At 41.8% G+C, this 19,257-nt stretch overlaps 1 protein-coding gene, 1 non-coding gene and 1 pseudogene across 2 annotated transcripts in view; 1 reads left to right on the top strand and 2 right to left on the bottom strand.

Moving 5' to 3' along the window:
* Nucleotides 1-5,291, bottom strand: part of OSTM1 (osteoclastogenesis associated transmembrane protein 1) — a 40,127-nt gene extending 34,836 nt beyond the window's left edge. Inside the window, exon 1 of the mRNA XM_004023572.4 lies at nucleotides 4,819-5,291. Within this exon, the coding sequence (XP_004023621.2) occupies nucleotides 4,819-5,223 (405 nt within the window). The 5' untranslated portion in view covers nucleotides 5,224-5,291. The remainder of the gene's footprint in view (nucleotides 1-4,818) is intronic.
* A 150-nt stretch (nucleotides 5,292-5,441) lies between these two features.
* On the top strand, nucleotides 5,442-13,249 carry LOC132660201 (transgelin-2-like; annotated as a pseudogene).
* A 3,451-nt stretch (nucleotides 13,250-16,700) lies between these two features.
* On the bottom strand, nucleotides 16,701-16,782 carry TRNAL-CAA (transfer RNA leucine (anticodon CAA)). Its single transcript has one exon. It is a non-coding gene; the product is annotated as a tRNA-Leu (tRNA).
* Between the last annotated feature and the right edge of the window lie 2,475 nt (nucleotides 16,783-19,257).

Genomic DNA, 19,257 nt, shown 5'->3' with positions numbered 1-19,257 from the left:
ACTCTGTGCAATCCCTGGACTGTAGCTCACCAGGCTACCCTGTCCATGGGATTCTCCAGGCAAGAATACTGGAGTGGGTTGCCCTTCCCAGGGGGTCTTCCCAACCCAGGAATCAAACCTGCATCTCTTATGTCTCCTGCATTGGCAGGCGGGTTCTTTACCACTAGCGGCACCTGGGAAGCCCAAGGAAAAGGTTTTAAATGGAGTAAATAAAATGATCAAGGGGTGAAAGAAGGAATGACTATGTGGTATTCAGGGAGTATCCAGGAGGCCAAAGGAAGGTACCACTACGAAAGCAGAGGTAGTAGAGGGAAAAGGGAAACTTTTTCAGATGTTTGAGGAAGATGGCCTGTAAAACAGAGTTTGGAGAGCATGGGTCTAGGTCACAATATGTATGGTGAGGCAGGAGACTAATTAGACCATTTCCATAGTTCATATATGATGAGAAGATGGTGGCAACCATGAGAAGAGAAGGGAAATGATGAATAACCCCAATGATGATGATGTACTTTTGAATACCTAGTGGTTCTAAATGCCCTAAATGTATAGCTCATTAAATCCTCATAAAAACTCCATGAAATAGACAGATCATCCTTCTGGATTCAACCCAGCCACTTTCACTGCACGGGGCTCATGACCTGGCACCTGCCCACTTTCTTAGGCTCAAATCACTAGTCTCCTCCTGGCTCACAGTGCTTTGAGTTCTTTCTAGTACTTAAACACACCAGACTCTCGGAGTCTTCACACCTGCTACTTTTTTTCATGTATATATTCTCCCCGTTCTCCCACCCTCTCAAATTTTAGGTGTCTGTAACTATTCACCACTTCTATCTATTCCCAGCCTGAGTCCTGATCAGCACTCTTGTTACACGCTTTGGTGGCATCTGGGATTTTTTTCTTTGCAACACTTATATCACACCTGAACTAAATAATTACAATGATATTTAATATCTGTTTCCTCTATCAGACTATAAGCTCTTCTCATTCACAGCTATATCCCTAGTAAGTACAATTACCCTGCACATCGTAAGTATTCAAGAATTTTTCTGAATGAATAAGAACCCGTGCTGGAGAAGGAAATGGCAACCCACTCCAGTATTCTTGCCTGGGAAATCCCATGGACAGAGGAGCCTGGTGGGCCACAGTCTATGGGGTGGCAACAGTCGGACATGACTTAGCAACTAAACCACAAAGAAACAGTGCATTCTGATCTTTAATGAAAGACAGACATATTATGTCATGTTGTGTTCCAATCTCCTCCTTCTATTCCTAAGAATTTGTAAATCTACACTAAAATTATGTTGAACACTTCCAGATACATATCCTCAATTACTAGCACCTTCATAAATATATACGCATATCTATATGTCTATCTGGGCTTCCCAGGTGGCACTAGTGGTAAAGAACCTGCCTGCCAATGCAGTTGACACAGGAGACGTGGGTTTGATCCCTGGGTCGAGTAGATTCACTCCAAAAGGAAATGGCAACCCACTCCAGTATTTTTGCCTGGAGATCCCCATGGACAGAGGAACCTGACAGACTATAGTCTTTAGGGTCGCAAAGAGTCGGATACAACTGAAGTGACTTAGCATGCAAACATATGTCTATCTATTTGCCTATATAAATTTTAAATGAACCAAGTAGAATAAGATAGAGATTAGCAATTCAGAATGGGGGGAGGAGAGGCAAAGCATCTTGGCAACCACTCTGATGATGGTGAACAGCTCAATGAAACTATATTCCTATCAGTTTAAACTAAAAGAAGAAAGTATGATTCAAGTAAGAAGGAATCCATTAATTCCATTATTCAGGTTTCACAAATCACTATATTCTTTATCTTGAGATAGTAAAACTATATAGAGTTCTTGACCCATTTATTCCAAGAGGAAGTGACTAGAAAATAGAATTCTCTTCAGATAACTCTGGAGAAGGCAATGGCACCCCACTCCAGTACTCTTGCCTGGAAAAGCCCATGGACAGAGAAGCCTGGTAGGCTGCAGTCCGTGGGGTCGCTAAGAGTCGGACACAACTGAACGACTTCACTTTCACTTTTCACTTTCATGCATTGGAGAAGGAAATGGCAACCCACTCCAGTGTTCTTGCCTGGAGAATCCCAGGGACAGAGGAGCCTGGTGGGCTGCCGTCTATGGGGTCGCACAGAGTCGGACACGACTGAAGCGACTTAGTAGCAGCAGTAGCAGCAAACTCTATTACAGATAAATGAATCAGTTTGCTGCACCACAGAAATAGCGTGCTAATTTCTACCATTGATTCTTTTTCTCTTTACACTCTCCTCTCTCAATCAATCCATGGACATGGATTCACACTAAAGAGTTGAGAAAGAATGTTTTGATAAAATTCTACCTGTAGGTTTTCTCTGATAAGCACCCCCCCACTTGCTCTCTTCTCTCCTTTAATTCAGCATCTTCACTCTATTGTTCTAAAATCCTATTGTACAATTTGTAATATTCAAATGGATGGTTTTTTCCTTTTTTAATTTTTCTCAATATAAATTAATTTTATTTCCCTAACTACACTGATAATTTTAAGTTTGAAGCCTGGACTATCCCCTCCTTTTCCTTCAGTACCCTTTTACTTGTTCAATATTTAATAGCATGTACTTGCTAATTAAACTGATTTAAATGAAAGACGTTAGTCTATGTGAGTCAAAGAAAATACATTACTCTCCAGAAACAACTCCCTGCCACACACACACAAAGGACAATTAATCATTTTAAGTTCACTCCTAAGAAATTCATACATATTTTTCCATATGTTCATTACTACACATAATGGCTCAATTCCCACACCCATCTGAAAAAGCCTACTAAATCCATGAAATACCCCTAGAACTTCAGCAATCATGCTTTTGAGCTATGGCATCCAGCTCTACTGAGGAAAGGGGTGGATGAGTTGGGAGAGGAAATATAAATTGGGGAAAGGGTCTTTCTGCCTCATTATCTCTTTCCTCTGATCCTTTCACACAACAGTGAGGCAAGCCAGATATGCAGGTCACAGTTCATGCTACCCCTACATTGCCATCGGCAGTGGGGAATTCATGTGGAGATTCATACACAAATTAGCCCATAATTGGCCCACAGAAGCCCATAACACTGTACCACCAGTGTTTGGGGTAATTTTTTAACTTCATCTTAATTCCACAGAAACTACACAAATGAGAAAAGTATTTGCTGCCTCAAGAGCCAAGCAGTGCAACAGATCACAGAACAACTCACTCACTTACTGCTTAAATCAGTTATGATGCCGTACATATCCTGCTATAATATGATAGCAAGGGACAAGTCTTGGGTGCTTTACTTTAAAATAATGGGGTATATATACACACACACACACATATGTATCCCTGGCTATACCCAATAGAAGGATGCACGAAAATATTGCACGTAAGCCTAAAGTTCCTTGAAAACTTACTTTTTACAGAAAGGCTGAGCACAGAATTTAATTAATGCAAATAAATTCCCTATTTATATAAAAATGCATATTCATGTCAAGTAATATCAGACTGACAAAGTAGGGGATGCAATGTCTAAATGTTTAAATTCTAATAATTCCAACCACATTTTCATGAGACTTCTTTTTCTCAGTACAAGAGGAACTTTCCACTCCATAATCCCAATTTCATTCCTCATGTTGTTCCTTTAAAAGGCATATCCAGCCCATACCTCATGACTCCCACCAGCCTTGACACTAATCCTTTCCTACGCCAAGCCCTGTAAGGTGCTTAGGAACAGGGACATGTCTCTGTGTCTTTCTTTTAATGAAATGCCTCAGAGCATGTACCACATGACCAGAAGAGCTCTGAGTACCAAGACACAAGAGCAGCTTTACCATTTTGTAAAATTTTAGTTCCCATTGACTGAAAACGATCACTATGCACCAGTATTTTTTCTTTTATAAAACACTTATTTCCTTACTAGGCTGTGCCGGGTCTTACTTGTAGCATGTAGGATCTTTTAATTGTGGCATGTGGGATCCTATTCCCTAAGCAGTGATCAAACTTGGGACCTCTGCATTGGAAGCATTGGAAGTCTTAGCCATTGGACCACCAGGAAAGTCCCTGTGCCTGTTTTCTAAGAGTTCCTTTTATCTCCATCTTACACAGGAGAAAAGAGGCACAGAGAATATAACTTGCTCAGAGTACACCTCTAACAAGCAAAGAAGAACTGGCCTCCTGGCCAAATGCCTCCAGACTGTATTAATGACTAAAATGAACTCTCAAGCATTATCTCTTTTTATTCTTTTAACAGTCACATCTAGCAGCAGTTTTTCTCCATTTTACAGAGGAGGAAACTAAGACTCCAAGATAATTAATCTGAGGTCAAACTTCTAGAAAGTGGTGAATCTGAAACGGTCTGGCTACAAAGTTCAAGTTCCTCATCACCACCACACTGCAGTTTCTCCACTTCACCTGGGGTTTCAGAAAAAAGAGTCCTTCCTGGGAACTGCAAGTGGAGAAGGGAAGAAGCTGTGGCACAGTTGGGGCAAAGGGGTGAAGGAACAGAAGAAAAGGTAGGGTTGGGGTGCAGAAGCCCCAAGAAAACTAGTCATACCCATCTGCAAGTATGCACCAAAAGAGGCCCAACAGCAGCTGTGGAGGCAAAAATACAAACCCTAAGCCCTATACCACCACCCACTCTTCTGATGCCCCTAACTCCACTGCCCCAATCCAACCTCGCTTTCTCACAGATGGGGAAACTGGGGAGTTCCCCTCGACCCCCCCGCGAGTTAACTATCATTACATCCTTCTCCCTTCCCAACAATCCACACCAGAGGTCCCGGGTGTGCTCTTCTACCCACCCCCACGGCTCGGCTGATGTTGTCCATCTTGTTGGCGACCTGTTGGAAGAGTGGGTAGCAGGTCTGACAGAGGCGCACCGGCCGGGCGCCGCGTACTAGACACCCAGTCAGCTCTGCACTGCTGTTGGCGAAGTCAAGCAGCAGCTCCCGGCACTCTGGATCCAGATCCGGCAAATCTGGGGGTAGTGACAGTGGCCCCATCCTTCCGCCCTGAAGCAGAGCCAGGGACAAGTCTTCCACCTCCAGCAACTGCTCCTCCGACAGGAGGTCGTGGAGGACCCTGTGGGGGCTGCTGCCCACGGAGAAGGTGCCCAGAGCCAGCCCCGACCACAGCAGCACCACCAACAGCAGCCGCAGCAGCAGCAACGATGACCTCCGCGGCTCGGCGATCCGGTTCGGGTCCATCGCAGGGTTCCACAACCCCCAAGGCGCAGACTGCCTCCTGTTCACTTCCAGTCGGGGCTGCGGACAGCAGCCGCTTCCGGCTTCCTCAGGCGCAGGCCGCTAGCAGGGTCACGAGGTGCGCGCGTCACGGCCCCGCCCCCGGCGCGCGGCTCTCCGCCCCATTGGCCGCCGAGAGCCGCTCGCGCCGCGGGCTTGCGCGCGTGCGGGAGCGCGCACACACGGGCGGCGTCGCGCTCCCAGCCGGTGACAAGCGCCTGACTGAGGGTCGCGCGAGAGCCGGGCGGCGTCCGGCTGTGGAACACCGAGCCGAGGCTCGCCCGCGCTGTGAATACAGGCTTCGGCCGCTTTGAACAGTTAAATCTTAGGAGTCTTGCCCTCAGTTGCCCATCGCCTTGGGAGTTTGCTGAGTCCTGCAAGTCTGAGGAGTTATGTACCACAGAAATACTGACGGCCTCCGCCGTGGGAATTAACGAGTGAGTTGCTGAGGGAGCCTGCTGGCAGGTGCCTTTGCAGGTTTCTTTTTATTTGATGTTTCTTAGTATAATTTTCCCCCTCAAAATATTTGGAAAGAGTAATAACGTCTCTTGGTTGTTTTTGATTGTGGAGCCTAGTGGCTTACAAACTTGTTCTTGTTTTTTAACTCTCAACTGTGTCAGCGCTGTCCGATAGACTTCCCGAAGTGATGGAAAGATTCTACGTCTGCGCTAATACGGTAGCCACTAGCCTGCTTGTGACTGTTGAGCACTCGTACTGTAGCGACCGCGACCCGGGAACTGAATTTTTAACCGTACTGAATTTGAATGTGAATAGCCCTGTCTGGCGAGCGGTGCCATGTTGGACAGCGCCCGTCTACGTTTTCTCACTGTGTAGCCTGGTCCTGGGCTGGCTACTGTCCCTGTTTCCTTGCTACTGAAGGGGTCCCTGGGGTGCAGCACAAACCTGTATCCAGTGCAAAAAGCTGGAAAATCCTGACCAAACCGCTCAATTCCTCTCCAGTTTCTGGCAAGCCCGAGGCAATCTTTGGGGACACTCTGAAAAGTGTCCTGATACCACTACTGGGCTGTGTAAAGAATTTAGCTAATGACCTGGGAAACGGTTTTCTGACAAGTAGCTGACAAATGTGGTAGAAAAATTATTTCCTGGCTGTTTTGTGTCATCCTGCTTTTGTTTTTGCCTTGTGAATTGCAGAGCTGTTTCATTTTATGGTGTTATTTTCTGTTTCTGAGAGTTGTTAAACTTTTTAGCCAATATGATTATTGTTCTGTGTTCCTAATGGGAAAGGGTCTATAATTTTTAATGCCCCTTTAATTTATCCTTTTACTATTAAAAACGATATTGCAGGTAATCATATCTATACAAGGTTGATATACGTTTAAGATAAATTTCTAGCAGGAGACTTTCTGGGCCAGAGAGTATGTGCATTTACGATGTTGTTGATTGTGCTATATTTTTTCCCATGGAGGTTTAGTAATTTACTCACAATGGTTCCTAAAGAGCTCTTGAGTGGTAATTCTAACTTATAGAAAGACCTAAAAAGTTATATGATGACCTGTGAGAAAATTAAGACAGCTTATTTTCCTGGAGTGGCTAATGTCCAGGCTTCCTTAGAGCTGAAGGGGTTCCTGGGAATGCAGCACAAACCTGCATTCAACACAAACACCTGGAAAATCCTGGACAAACCATTCAATTTCAAACTTCCATTCCTGGAACAATGCCATCCTAAAGCCATTAGATCAAGTAGAGTAAAGTAGACATCTATGGTTTGTCAGGTGGGGATGTCAGCAATCCAGAGAGGGATATTGGAGCACAGGTAAGAAGAGGAAGACATGGTGAGGGTGGGGGATCCTGATGCAGGGTATTGGATCCTGAGTTGGGGAACAAAGGTTTCCATGTAAGGGAAGGTACAGCAGTGACCGGGATTTTGCTTACCTTCAGAAGGATTGATCAAATAGGTAAATATATAAAGGATAATGGGAGTCTGGTTTCTTATTGTCCAAGAAGGGAGTTACAAACAGGAAAAGGGAGAAAACAAATAGGAAGGGAGAATGAACTCTGTAGTGTTGGGATGGGTCAGTAGCTTAGTCGTGTCGGACTCTTTGCAACCCCATGGACTATAACACATCAGGCTCCACTGCCCATGGGATTCTCCAAGCAAGAATACTAGAATGGGTAGCCATTTCCTTCTCCAGTGTTGGAATAGAATTAGCAATATCAGCGGCTGCAATTCATAGAGATATAGAAATAGATTGTGGCTTCTAAATGTCATTCTCTACTAAAAGGAATCAAGAATTCTTAGAGAAATAGCTGATTCTACCACTGGGGCAGGAAAAGCATGTTTAGCCTGGATCATCTTTTTGTACTAGAAAGTAAGGAAGTGCTGGAAGAATGATGGGAACATGTCAAGAACACACAGAGGACTTCCCTGGTGGTCCAGTGGCTAAGAATCTGACTTACAATATAGGAGACATGGGTTCCATCCCTGGTCAGGGAACTAAGATCCCACATGCCATAGGGCAACCAAGCCTGCACGCTACAACTAGAGAGAGTCCATGTACAAAAGCAAAAACCCCACGTGACACAACTAATACCCAACGCAACCAAATAAATAAATATTTTTTTAGAAAAGAACACATGGAAACCAGCTTAACTAGGCTTCCCACTGGCCATATCTGGGACAATTTGAGGATCAAAATAATGATGGTTAATGGGTCGTAAACCATTGAATAAAGCAAGAAACCATGAGCCTATAGTGATATATTTAAATAAATGAATAAGGTGAATGTTTCATGGGGATTAAAGTATTTACATATTTTCAAAATCACCTGCTTAAAAACACGTATTGATTATAAATGGGAAAATATGAGTAACTTTACAGTGGAGAAGTCTGTCAGATTCCACATTAATCAAATGATCAACATGAACATCATCATAATGGAACAAATAGAAACTGTAATGCCACCTGATAGAATGCAGTTAGCAGAACATAGCACCAGTTCTATTGTTCTCCTACCAAAGGTGCATAAACTTATTCTAATCATGAGAAAATATCATATGAATCAAGTTAAGGTCCATTCTGCAAAATATCTAACCTGTAATCTATAGTGTTATGAGTCAAGAAAAGATTGAGGAATTGCACCTGACATAAAAGACATTGTCTAGACAACTAGTGAAATTTGAATGTGATCTGAAAATTAGATGGTAGTAATGTACAATGTTAATTTCCTGATTTTGATAGTTGTTTGGGGTTATGCAAGAAAATGTTTTTATTTGTATAAAATACACAGAAAAGCATTCAGGGGTGATAGGACATCAAGTCAGAAACTTACTTTTTTTTTTTTTTGAGGTTATAGCTGATTTAAAATACTGTGTTAGTTTCAAGTATACAGCAAAGTGATTCAGTCATATATTTATATTTTCAGATTATTTTCCATTATAGGTTATTATAAGATATTAAATATTATTCGTGTTATATAGTAAATCCTTGTTGCTTACCTATTTTATATACAGTAGTGTGTATCTGTTAATCCTATACTTCTAATTTATCCCTCTCCCCCCTCCCTTTCCCCATTGGTAACCATAAGTTTGTTTTCTATGCCTATGAGTCTGTTTATGCTTTGTATATACATTCATTTGTATTATTTTTTAGATTCCACATATAAGTGATATCATATAATATTTGTCTTTTTCTGTCTGACTTACTTCACATAGTATGATGTTCTCTAGGTCTATCCATATTGCTGCAAATGGCAATATTTCATTCTTTTTATGGCTGAGTAGAATTTCATTGTATATATCTTCTTTAGCTATTCATCTGTCAATGGACACTTAGGTTGCTTCCATGTCTTTGGCTGTTGTATGTAGTCACTATTGTGCTAGTGCTGCTGTGAACATTGGGATGCGTGTACCTTTTCAAAATAGAGTTTTTCATCTTTTCCTGATATATACCCAGGAGTGAGATTGCTGGATCATATAGTAGCTCTGTTTTTAGTTTTTATAAGGAACTTCCAGACTGTTTTTCATAATGGCTGCGCCAATTTAAATTCCCACCAACAGTGTAGGAGGGTTCTCTTTTCTCTACACCCTCTCCAGCATTTGTCATTTGTAGATTTTTTTTATGATAGCCATTCTGACTGGTGTGAGGTGATATCTCATTTTCATTTTGATTCAGCAACTTACTTTCAGTTGGTTCTGAAAAGAAATGATTTGTACTGTACTTCCAGATTTTTTGTAAGCTTGAAATTGTTTAAAAATCTAAAAATACATTGTAAAAAAATTAGGGTATGGCAATGCAATAGAATCCTGTGCATTTGAAACCTTAGGTACCCAATGTGGAATAATTGCCAATATAAATGGAAAAAAATGTCAGAAAAAAGAATTTTTAATGCTCCTGTGTTCATATACAGAGACTGTCTCCAGAAGAATACATAAAATGTGGTCACTTTGATAGAATAGGAATTGAATTGAATATTATGGGAAGAGGGCTAGAACAGGCTATTCATTGTAAAGTTTATTACTTAAAAATTTTTGTTCCATGTAAATACTCTTACTCAAAAAATTAATAAAAATGAAAAGATAAGTTTCTTAATTTGTCAGGTATCAGTGCATTCAGGGCATTTGTGAATCCTACCATGTGTGTATATCTTTCTGAGTAGAATGTTACAACTTTCATCATAGTTTTTTTCAATAGGGGTCTGTGATCCAAAAGATTAATAACCATAGATTTGAAATAAATACAAGGGACTTACCAAAAGTGATCAAAAATCCACTTTCCAATGCAGGGGATGTGGGTTCAACCCCTGGTCAAGGAACTAAGATCTCACATGCCACAGGGTAAGTAAGCCCGTGTCCCACAACTGCTGAGCCCAAGTGCTACAACTAGAGAGCAGCTCACATGCCACAACAAAGAGCCAGTGCACCACAACTAAAATCCAGCACAGCCAAAAATAAATAGTTTAAAAAAAATAAATTCAGACTCGCGCTGCAGCACCTGCCTCCAGTGCGCAACTCTCCGACTCCCGTGAACCACCCCTACAGCCACTGCTGCCACCCTTCCGAATGGCCAACAGGGGACCCGCCTATGGCCTGAGCCAGGAGGTACAGCAGAAGACTGAGAAACAATACGATGCGGACGTGGAGCAAATCCTGATCCAGTGGATCACCACCCAGTACCACAATCATTTGGGCTGGCCTCAGCCTGGGTGCGAGAACTTCCAGAACTGGCTCAAGGATGGCACAGTGCTGTGTGAGCTCATTAATGGGCTGAACCCCGAGGGGCAGGCCCCAGTGAAGAAGATCCAGGCCTCCACCATGGCCTTCAAGCAGATGGAGCAGATCTCCCAGTTTCTCCAAGTAGCCGAGCGCTAACGGCATCAACACCAATGACATCTCCCAGACTGTGGACCTCTGGAAAGGAAAGAACATAGCCTGTGTGCAGCAGACACTGATGAATCTGGGCAGGCTGTCAGTAACCCAGGACAATGGGCTCTTCTCTGGGGATCCTATCTGGTTTCCCAAGAAATCCAAGGAGAACCCTCGGTACTTCCCAGACAACCAACTGCAGGAGGGCAAGTATGTGATTGGCTTACAGATGGGGACCAACCGCGGGGCTTCTCAGGCATGACCAGCTATGTGACGCCACGCCAAATCCTCTGATCTGCTCTGCAGCCCTGCCCCTGCCCTCCGTGAATGGTTAATATATATGTTTATTTGTTTGTTTGTTTTTTAGCACTGACATCTCCTGAGAGCCCCTGGGAGCTCTCACGCTCCCTTCTGCCAGGGTGGGGGCCTGGCTTGTCTCCTCCAGGGGTGCCCGATGGTGGCCTCCCCCTTGTGCTGACTAATACATTCCCTTCTCCAAACCCACAAAACTGGACCAACTGGCCTCTTTTCCTCTGGGACCAAAATTGGGGGGCCTTACCCCCTCTCCATACCATACCTCTTCTCTTTCCTCTGGCCTCTTCCCTCTGAGCCCTGTGCCCTAATCCTTTCCTTAGCTGGGAATCAAGGATGCTGCCCGATGGCCTTCTCCTCCAAGTATGCCTTGCCCACAGCTGTGGCTGCAGGGAATTAATTTATAGGGAGGGGCCTGTGGCAGCCGCCACCCCAGCCCCAGCCCCAGCTGGACTGCACTCACCACACTTCGGAGGCAGCCTGCTCTGGCAGAGGCTCCCAGGCTTCTCATTTTCCATTCCTTTCTGTGGCTAAGGGGTGGGGGTGAGGGGGCCTGGGAGGGAAGGCTGCTCACCATAGGCTGGGGCTTGAAGAATCTGAGTTTGCTGATTTAAATACAGAATCTCTGTCTTAAAAATAAATAAATAAATAAATGCAAATGAAATTCCTTCCTACAAGTTTAAGAATTAATTTTGCTTTTTATCTCACATATCTTAGAATATGTGACACAGACAATAAAGCAAAACAAAAAAAGTAGTTTATTGTGGTAGGCGCTAGAATAAACAAAGATCACTTGAACACTACTGTGCTCTCAAAAAATAGAACATAAAACCAAATTGTGTATAGTAAAGTTAAATATTAAAGGAGGTAATGCGGAGATGTTTTTAGGAGCATTAAATACTGAACTAACTGTGCCTAGGGATCTGGAGAAGAGTCAGAAACCTTTTCAAAGAGGAGGCAGTTTTTGAATGGGGCTTTATAGAATGAGTAGGAATTCACCCAGTGGCAGCTCTAGAATGTCTCTGTTGGAGGAGCGAGTGGCAGCCATCTAGACAGAGGGAAAAATTGGAGAACTTGTCTTAAAGTTGTATTTGCATGGCAAGCACACTATTTTTACTTAGAACTCATGTTTATTAGGGTTACTGATGAAGATTTTGAAGATAGTGTTAAAAGCAATCTGCCTACTTGCTAAAAAGCTCAAGTTTTATCCTTGTAGGCAATGGGGAACCTTTAAAAGATTTAATCAGGACAATCATATAGGCATTTTATGAAAAGAACACTCACAGCAGTGGATTTTTTTTTTTTTTTTTTTGCGGTACCAAGTCTAAAGCATAATTAAAGTAAAATAGTAAAGACCTAAAGGAAGTTGAGGTGGAAGTGGAAAAGAAGAGGGGTTAGATTTAAGAGATAGTTATGATAGAGAAGAACAAGAATTCATGGTTATGTAGATAGATATGGCATGTGAAACAGTGATGACTCTAAGGTTACAAATTTAGTTAATAGGTCAAATGGTGGTACCATGGACAGGAATGGAATAGAAATATTGGAGGAGTGGAATACATTTGGACTGGAATAGAAACAATGAAATCAAGTGGAATTGCCAGCTCAGGATGCTGCTGATAGAGATACCCAGTGTGCGTGCGTGCTTAGCCACTTAGTTGTGTCTGACTCTTTGTAACCCTTTGGACTGTAGCCTGCCAGGGTCCTCAGTCCATGGGATTTTCAGGCAAGAATACTGGACTGGGTTGCCATTTCCTTCTCCAGGAGATCTTCCTGACCCAGGGATTGAACCTGTATCTCCTGGGTCTCCTGCATGGCAGATGGATTCTTTACCCACTACTGAGCCTTTGGGGAAGCCCTTAGAGATACCCGGGGAGCATCTTAAATTACAGATCTGGTGTATAGTAGAGTGGCCAGGGTTAGAGATTTAGAATTGGGAATCATTGTGGTAGTTGAGTCCCTGGAAATAAAATAAGTCAATCAGAGATTCAGATACTGATTATTTAATGATTGTTGAAGAAGATTATTTTCATAGATTATATACATAGTAGCCCTTGAATATCAGAATAATATCAAGAAAAGGTCTTGGTTCTGAGTGTAAACCTAAAGACTGAAGCAATGCTATGCCCTAAATATAGGCCCTTTGCATCTTTCACCTACATTAGTGCAATGGCGAAGGACAGAGATCAAATAAAAAAGGCAAGAAACCCAGAGAAGAAGAGAAATTGACTTTAGCACCATCCCAGATTCCTCTATTAAGTTAAAGATGTGAATCAAAACTATGAGACGTTTCAAAAAATTGTTTTCATGAAAATTTTTTAAGAAAATTTACCCAAAATTTGGAAGTAAAGCAAAATAGTCAGTATGCTGGGGCACTGTTCAACAGGCCCAAGCAAGGATTACTTAATTTTCAAGTCTAGGAGAATGAACCTGTCTTTGACTCTTTACTATTTAATTAAAGCTCAGACACTGTTAAGTTACACATTAATGTGTAGATTTCTCTCTGCTAGAAAAGATAATCCCAAAGATTATGATCTGATTACCCTGAGGGACATTAGCACGTTGTGCATCTAACCTGGCAACCTAATTCTAACATTCCTTTTTATTATTGCCTTTATTCATTTTAAGAAACATTAATGAGGTAATAAAGTTTTGACACATTATTCTATATTTGCATGAGAGTGATGTGTTTCTGTTTTTGAAAATTGTATTTTGACAGTTCTGTCCTTCAAAACATGTGGAATGGGGGGAAGTGCTGGGGGCGAGGAACTAAAGATATAAACCAAGAAGATATTCAAATAACCAGTCTCCCTGCTAACACTCTTCCCTATGGTCTCCTCTCACCATAACAGGCAAAGTGATCCTTTGAAAGTTTATGTTTAGTTATGTCATCCTTTATACTTTGATCCCACCCATGGCTACACATTTCACTCAGTGTTAAAGGCAAAGTCTTTACTGTGTCCCAGAAAAATCTACATGATCTGCCACTCCCAATAGCATGCCCTTTCCCCAACTGGCTTTATTCTTCTCCATAGCACTTAATACTATACAAAATCCTATATATTTGTTTATTTCCTATCTCCTTTCATTGGAATTTTTTTAATTGGAGAATAATTACTTTACAAAATTGGGTTGGTTTCTGCTGTACAACAATCCAAATCAGCCATGTGCTGAGCTGTAGCACAGCTGTACCTATGAGCATAGCCTGCAAAGCTCCTCTGTCCATGGGATTATCCAGGCAAGAATACTGAAGTGCATTGCCATGCCCTCCTCAAGGGAATCTTCCTGACCCAGGAGTTGAGCCTGCATCTCCTGCGTCTCCTGCACTGCAGGTGGATTCTTCCCACTGAGCCGCCAGGGAAGCCATAAATATGTATGCATGTATGTGTGTGTATGCATGTGTGTGTGTATATATATATATATATTCCCGCCCTCTTGAGCCTCCCTCCTACCCCCTATCCCACCCCACTAAGTCATCATAGAGCACTTGGGTGGGCTCCTTGATCCACTGGATTTTTGTTGTTCCACTGCTCTATCTCTAGTACTTAGAAGAATGCTTGACAGTTAATAGATATTCAATAAATATTTATTGAAAGATGATTTTGTTTGCAGAGGGTGGAGTATCAAAAGCTCAAGGCTTAAAAAGAGGGTGAAATAATTGCTTTAGGTAGTGAGAAAGTGAACATATTAAGTAAGTGTGACAAAATTACCAGGCAATATTGAATGCCAATTTGAGATGTGTGGATACAATTTTAAGGTCTGACCAATTGGCTTAATTATATGTTCTCTTCAGCAATGGTCAGCTGTTCAGGTGAAAGCATAGAGTAGCATAAAGGTTGAGTTTATGCTGGAGCATTGCTTAAGCCAGTATGATGAAAGGAGAGAACATACCACCTTATACATCCCCTTACCTGACCCAGTCTCCCATGGCTTTGCACCTTCCCAGATCATTCCACTGGGTTATCTGGAAGTTGCAGTCTATTGTCCATAATCTCCCTTTCCCTTGATATTTTTTCTTCCTCTTTACCCTAAAAAATCCTGGCTATCCTTTGATGACTTCATTTCCACTATGTTTCATGACCTCGAAGGTTTCATGATGCTTCCTCAAGAGTAGCCCTAGGTTGAGGGTAAGTGGAGGTCAGGCAGCATTCCAATCTCCAAGCAGAGCAATTTACTTTGATCTACTTTATACATCTGAATTCCACATAACATTTTTTTTAAATGTTCTACTAGGGGAAAAAATAGTTTGGAAACTGCTATTGCAGTGGCCTACTGTCTGCTATGTTTCTCCATCCTTCCTCTTTGTAAATTTATACTTATCCTGTTCCACTACCATGTATTGGTAGATGAAGGAAGATAAGTTAGCTTTTTAGTTTATACATCCCTGGACACAGAAGAGCCGCATTTAAACCTGCTTTAGAGACTACCACATTATCACCCAAAGAAAGAGTCTAGACTTTGAGCTTTATACAGTGACAAGATGGGCCTCTTGAGTTGTTTCCCTTGTGGGGGGAATGAATGTGTTTTGCCTGCAAGGAGAGTCAGCCAGTTATTTATGTGAGCTGTGGTATTCATTAATATCTTTCACTAAATATTTTCAGTTTTTTCCCTGTGCACATAAGATTGAACTTTGCTGTGCCCTTGAAGTTTGCCCTGACCTGAAGTTAGGTTAGCTATTTGACTTAATTTAGCCAGTAAAGTGAAAGCAAGAATATAAAGTGGAAGCTTTAGAGATGAGTGTATGATTTACCAGGGGCCCCATCCACCTGCCATCACAATGACTAACACTTTCCTAAATGATGGAAAATTCTGTTTGTCTGAGTAAGAAAGCATGGAACAGAAACCCTAGCTGACTGGCTTGTGATGGACATGCAACTTAAACAAGAAATAAACCTTTGTTTTTATAAGCTACTAAGACTTAAGGATTGTTTGTTAGCCCAGCAAAACCTGGTCACTTTAATACACATTTATTTGCTGATTTCCTCCCTGCTGTTTTCTTTGGTTCTGTCTCTTTGGATGTCCTTGTGTTTGGATGTTAGACCTTATCATGGAAATTGCTCAACTTCTTCAATATCCATTCTCTTCTTCCTTCTAATAACTCTCTCCTGAGTTTTGACTGCAGAGGCAGAACTACATTCCCCCAGCCTATCTCATAACTAGATGTGAACAAAGTGATACATGTACATTACAAGTTATATCTTTAATTTGTGACTTTCGTTGACCTCCTTCCTGCTAGTTAGAGAATGTTAACAACTGAAACAGCAGCCCTGGATACAGGGATAGATATGGATGCAACATGTTTAGTATGACAGAGCCCCCTGACTCATAAAGCAGAGCCATCTACCTACCCTAGGCTACAGAGAAATAAACTGCTATTTAAGCCACTAAATTTTGGAGTCTCTCTATTATAGCAACTTAAGCTGCTTCCTAATATAGTCCTCTTAGGCTTTTACTTACATTTTCTTATCTTCTATGTCCTCTCCTATTTTTTAATTTCTGTGTCTTTTTACCCTATTTCCAGAGATTTCATTAACTTTGTTTTCCAGTGCTTCTACTAAGTTTTTAATTTATGCTACTACATTTTTAATTTCCAGTAGTTCTTTTTTTGTAGATGCTATATGCACTTTTTAAAGTTTTATTCTTTCTTGTAGCCTGTTTCCTCCAAGCTGCTAGTTTCTTCATTTTTCTTTGGATTTCTGGCTCTCTCTGGCTCTCTCTGCTTATATGTAAGAGAAAGGCACTACAAAGCTAAATGAAAGTTCATGGACAGGGCTGTGTATCTGTGGCTATCACTATATGAACAGAGATGCTGTGAGCAGGATTTGAACCTGCATGGGGAGACCCCATTGGGTTTTGAATCCAACATCTTAACCACTCAGTCATCACAGCTCCAGTGGTTATCAGCTTAGGGCAGTTTATCCTCCTCTACTGGGGAAACTGGCAATGTCTAGGGACATTTTTGGTTGTCACAACAGTGGTAGAAATGCTGCTGGTATCTAGTGTGTAGAGACCAGGAATGCTACTAAATGAATGTGCAAATGGTCACCCAAAACAAAGAACCTAAAACATAAACATTTTAGATCTTTTCCCTTGGGCGTATCATACTATTCAAAAAGACTCTGCCAATATGCTATCTGGCTGCCAGCATTCTGAGATCCCAACAGTGGAAAAAGATTGTCATTCTGTTAGTAAACCTTTATTTAATTACCCTATTTTTAGCAAAATGCTCCTTCCCTCAAATATGCTTGTGTTTCTTGTGCCTCCCTCTGTTTCACTTTTTCCAGAGATCAGAACTTCAGGGGTATTCTGCTGAAATCAGGGCGAGACAGAGTTGTAGGGAGGGTGGAAAGAAGAGAAGAGAAAGGCAAGGGAGAAAGGGAAAGGTATCCCAACTGAATGCAAAGTTCCAGAGACTAGCAAGAAGAGAAGCCTTTCTTAAATGAACAGTTCAAAGAAATAGAGGAAAACAATATAACAGGAAAGACTAGAGATCTCTTCAAGAAAACTGGAGATATCAAGGAACATTTCATGCAAGGAGGTGCACAATAAAGTCTCATAAGTAAGGACCTAGCAGAAGCAGAGGAGATTAAGAAGAGGTGGCAAGAATATACAGAACTATACAAAAAAGGTTGTAATGACTGGGATAGTCACGATGATGTGGTCACTCAGCTAGAGCCAGACAACTGGAGTGTGAGGTCAAGTGGGCCTTAGGAAGCATTACTATAAACAAAGCTAGTAGAGATGATGGAATTCCAGCTGAGCTATTTAAAATTCTAAAAGATGATGCTGTTAGAGTCCTGCACTCAATATGTCAGCAAATTTGGAAAACTCAGCTGTGGCCACAGGACTGGAAATGGTTAGTTTTTATTCCATTCCCAAAAAAGGCAGTGCCCAAGAATGTTCAGACTACCGTACATTTGCACTCATTTCACATGCTAGCAGGGTTATGCTCAAAATCCTTCAAGCTAAGCTTTAGCAGTATGTGAACCAAAAACTTCCAGACGTTCAAGCTGGATTTTAAAGAGGCAGAGGAACCAGAGATCAAATTGCCAACCTATTTTGGATCATGGAGAAAGCAAGGAAGTTCCAGAAAACATCTATTTCTGCTTCATTGACAATGCTAAAACCTTTGACTGTGTGGATAACAACAAACTGTGGAAAATTCTTGAAGAGATGGAAATACCAGACCACCTTACCTGTCTCCTGAGAAACTTATATGCAGGTCAAGAAGCAACAGTTAAAACCAGATATGGAACAATAGATTGGTTCAAAATTGGGAAAGGAGTACATCAAGGCTGTATATTGTCATCCTGCTTATTTAACTTCTATGCAGAGTACATCATGTGAAATGCTAGGCTGGATGAATCCCAAGCTGGAATCAAGACTGCCAGGAGAAATATCAACAACCTCAGATATGCAAATGGTACCACTCTAATCGTGGAAAGTGAAGAGGAATTAAAGAGCCTCTTGATAAAGGTGAGAGAGGAGAGTGAAAAAGCTGGCTTGAAACTCAAAGATCAAAAAACTAAATTCATGGCATCTGGCCCCATCATTTCATAGAAAATAGATGAGGGAAAAGTGGAAACAATGACAGATTTTATTTTCCTGGGCTCCAAGATCACTGCGGACCAGTGACTGCAGCCGTGAAATTTTAAAAAAAGACTTACTCCTTGGAAGGAAAACCATAACAAATCTAGACAGTGTCTTAAAAAGCAGGGACATTGCTTTGCTGACAAAGGTCCAAATAGTCAAAGCTGTGGTTTTTCCAGTAGTCATGTCCAGAGGTGAGTGTTAGAATAATGAAGACTGAGCACCAAAGAATTGATGCTTTCAAATTCTGTACTGGAGAAGACTCTTGAGAGTCCGTTGGATAGCAGGAGGATCAAACCAGTCAATCCTAAAGGAAATCAACCCTGAATATTCATTGGAAAGATTGATGCTGAAGTGAAGCTCCAATCCTTTGGCCACCTGATGCAAAGAGCTGACTCATTGGAAAAGACCTTGATCCTAGGAAAGATGGAAGGCAAAAAGAGAAAGGGGCAGCAGAGGATGAGATAATTAGATAACATCACTGACTCAGTGGACATGAATTTGAACAAACTTTGGCAGATAGTGAAGGACAGAGGAGCCTGGTGTACTACATATAGTCCATGGGGTCACAAAGAGTTGGACACAACTTAGCAACTGAACAACAACAGCATTGTAAACAAACTTTCAGGTAATCATCATCTGTTTAGCTCCTCCACCTACATTTTCAAAGGTACCTGAGGTCCCCCATTTCCTGGCTTGTTTAAGAATTCTAAAATGTAATTTTCTTGCTTTTCTTCCCCTACTGCAGGCTTAGGATTCAGTTTTCCTGGTTCT

Source organism: Ovis aries, chromosome 8, assembly GCF_016772045.2.
Source record: "Ovis aries strain OAR_USU_Benz2616 breed Rambouillet chromosome 8, ARS-UI_Ramb_v3.0, whole genome shotgun sequence".
Taxonomy (NCBI): domain Eukaryota; kingdom Metazoa; phylum Chordata; class Mammalia; order Artiodactyla; family Bovidae; genus Ovis; species Ovis aries.
This window is presented reverse-complemented; position numbering and strand designations above follow the sequence as displayed.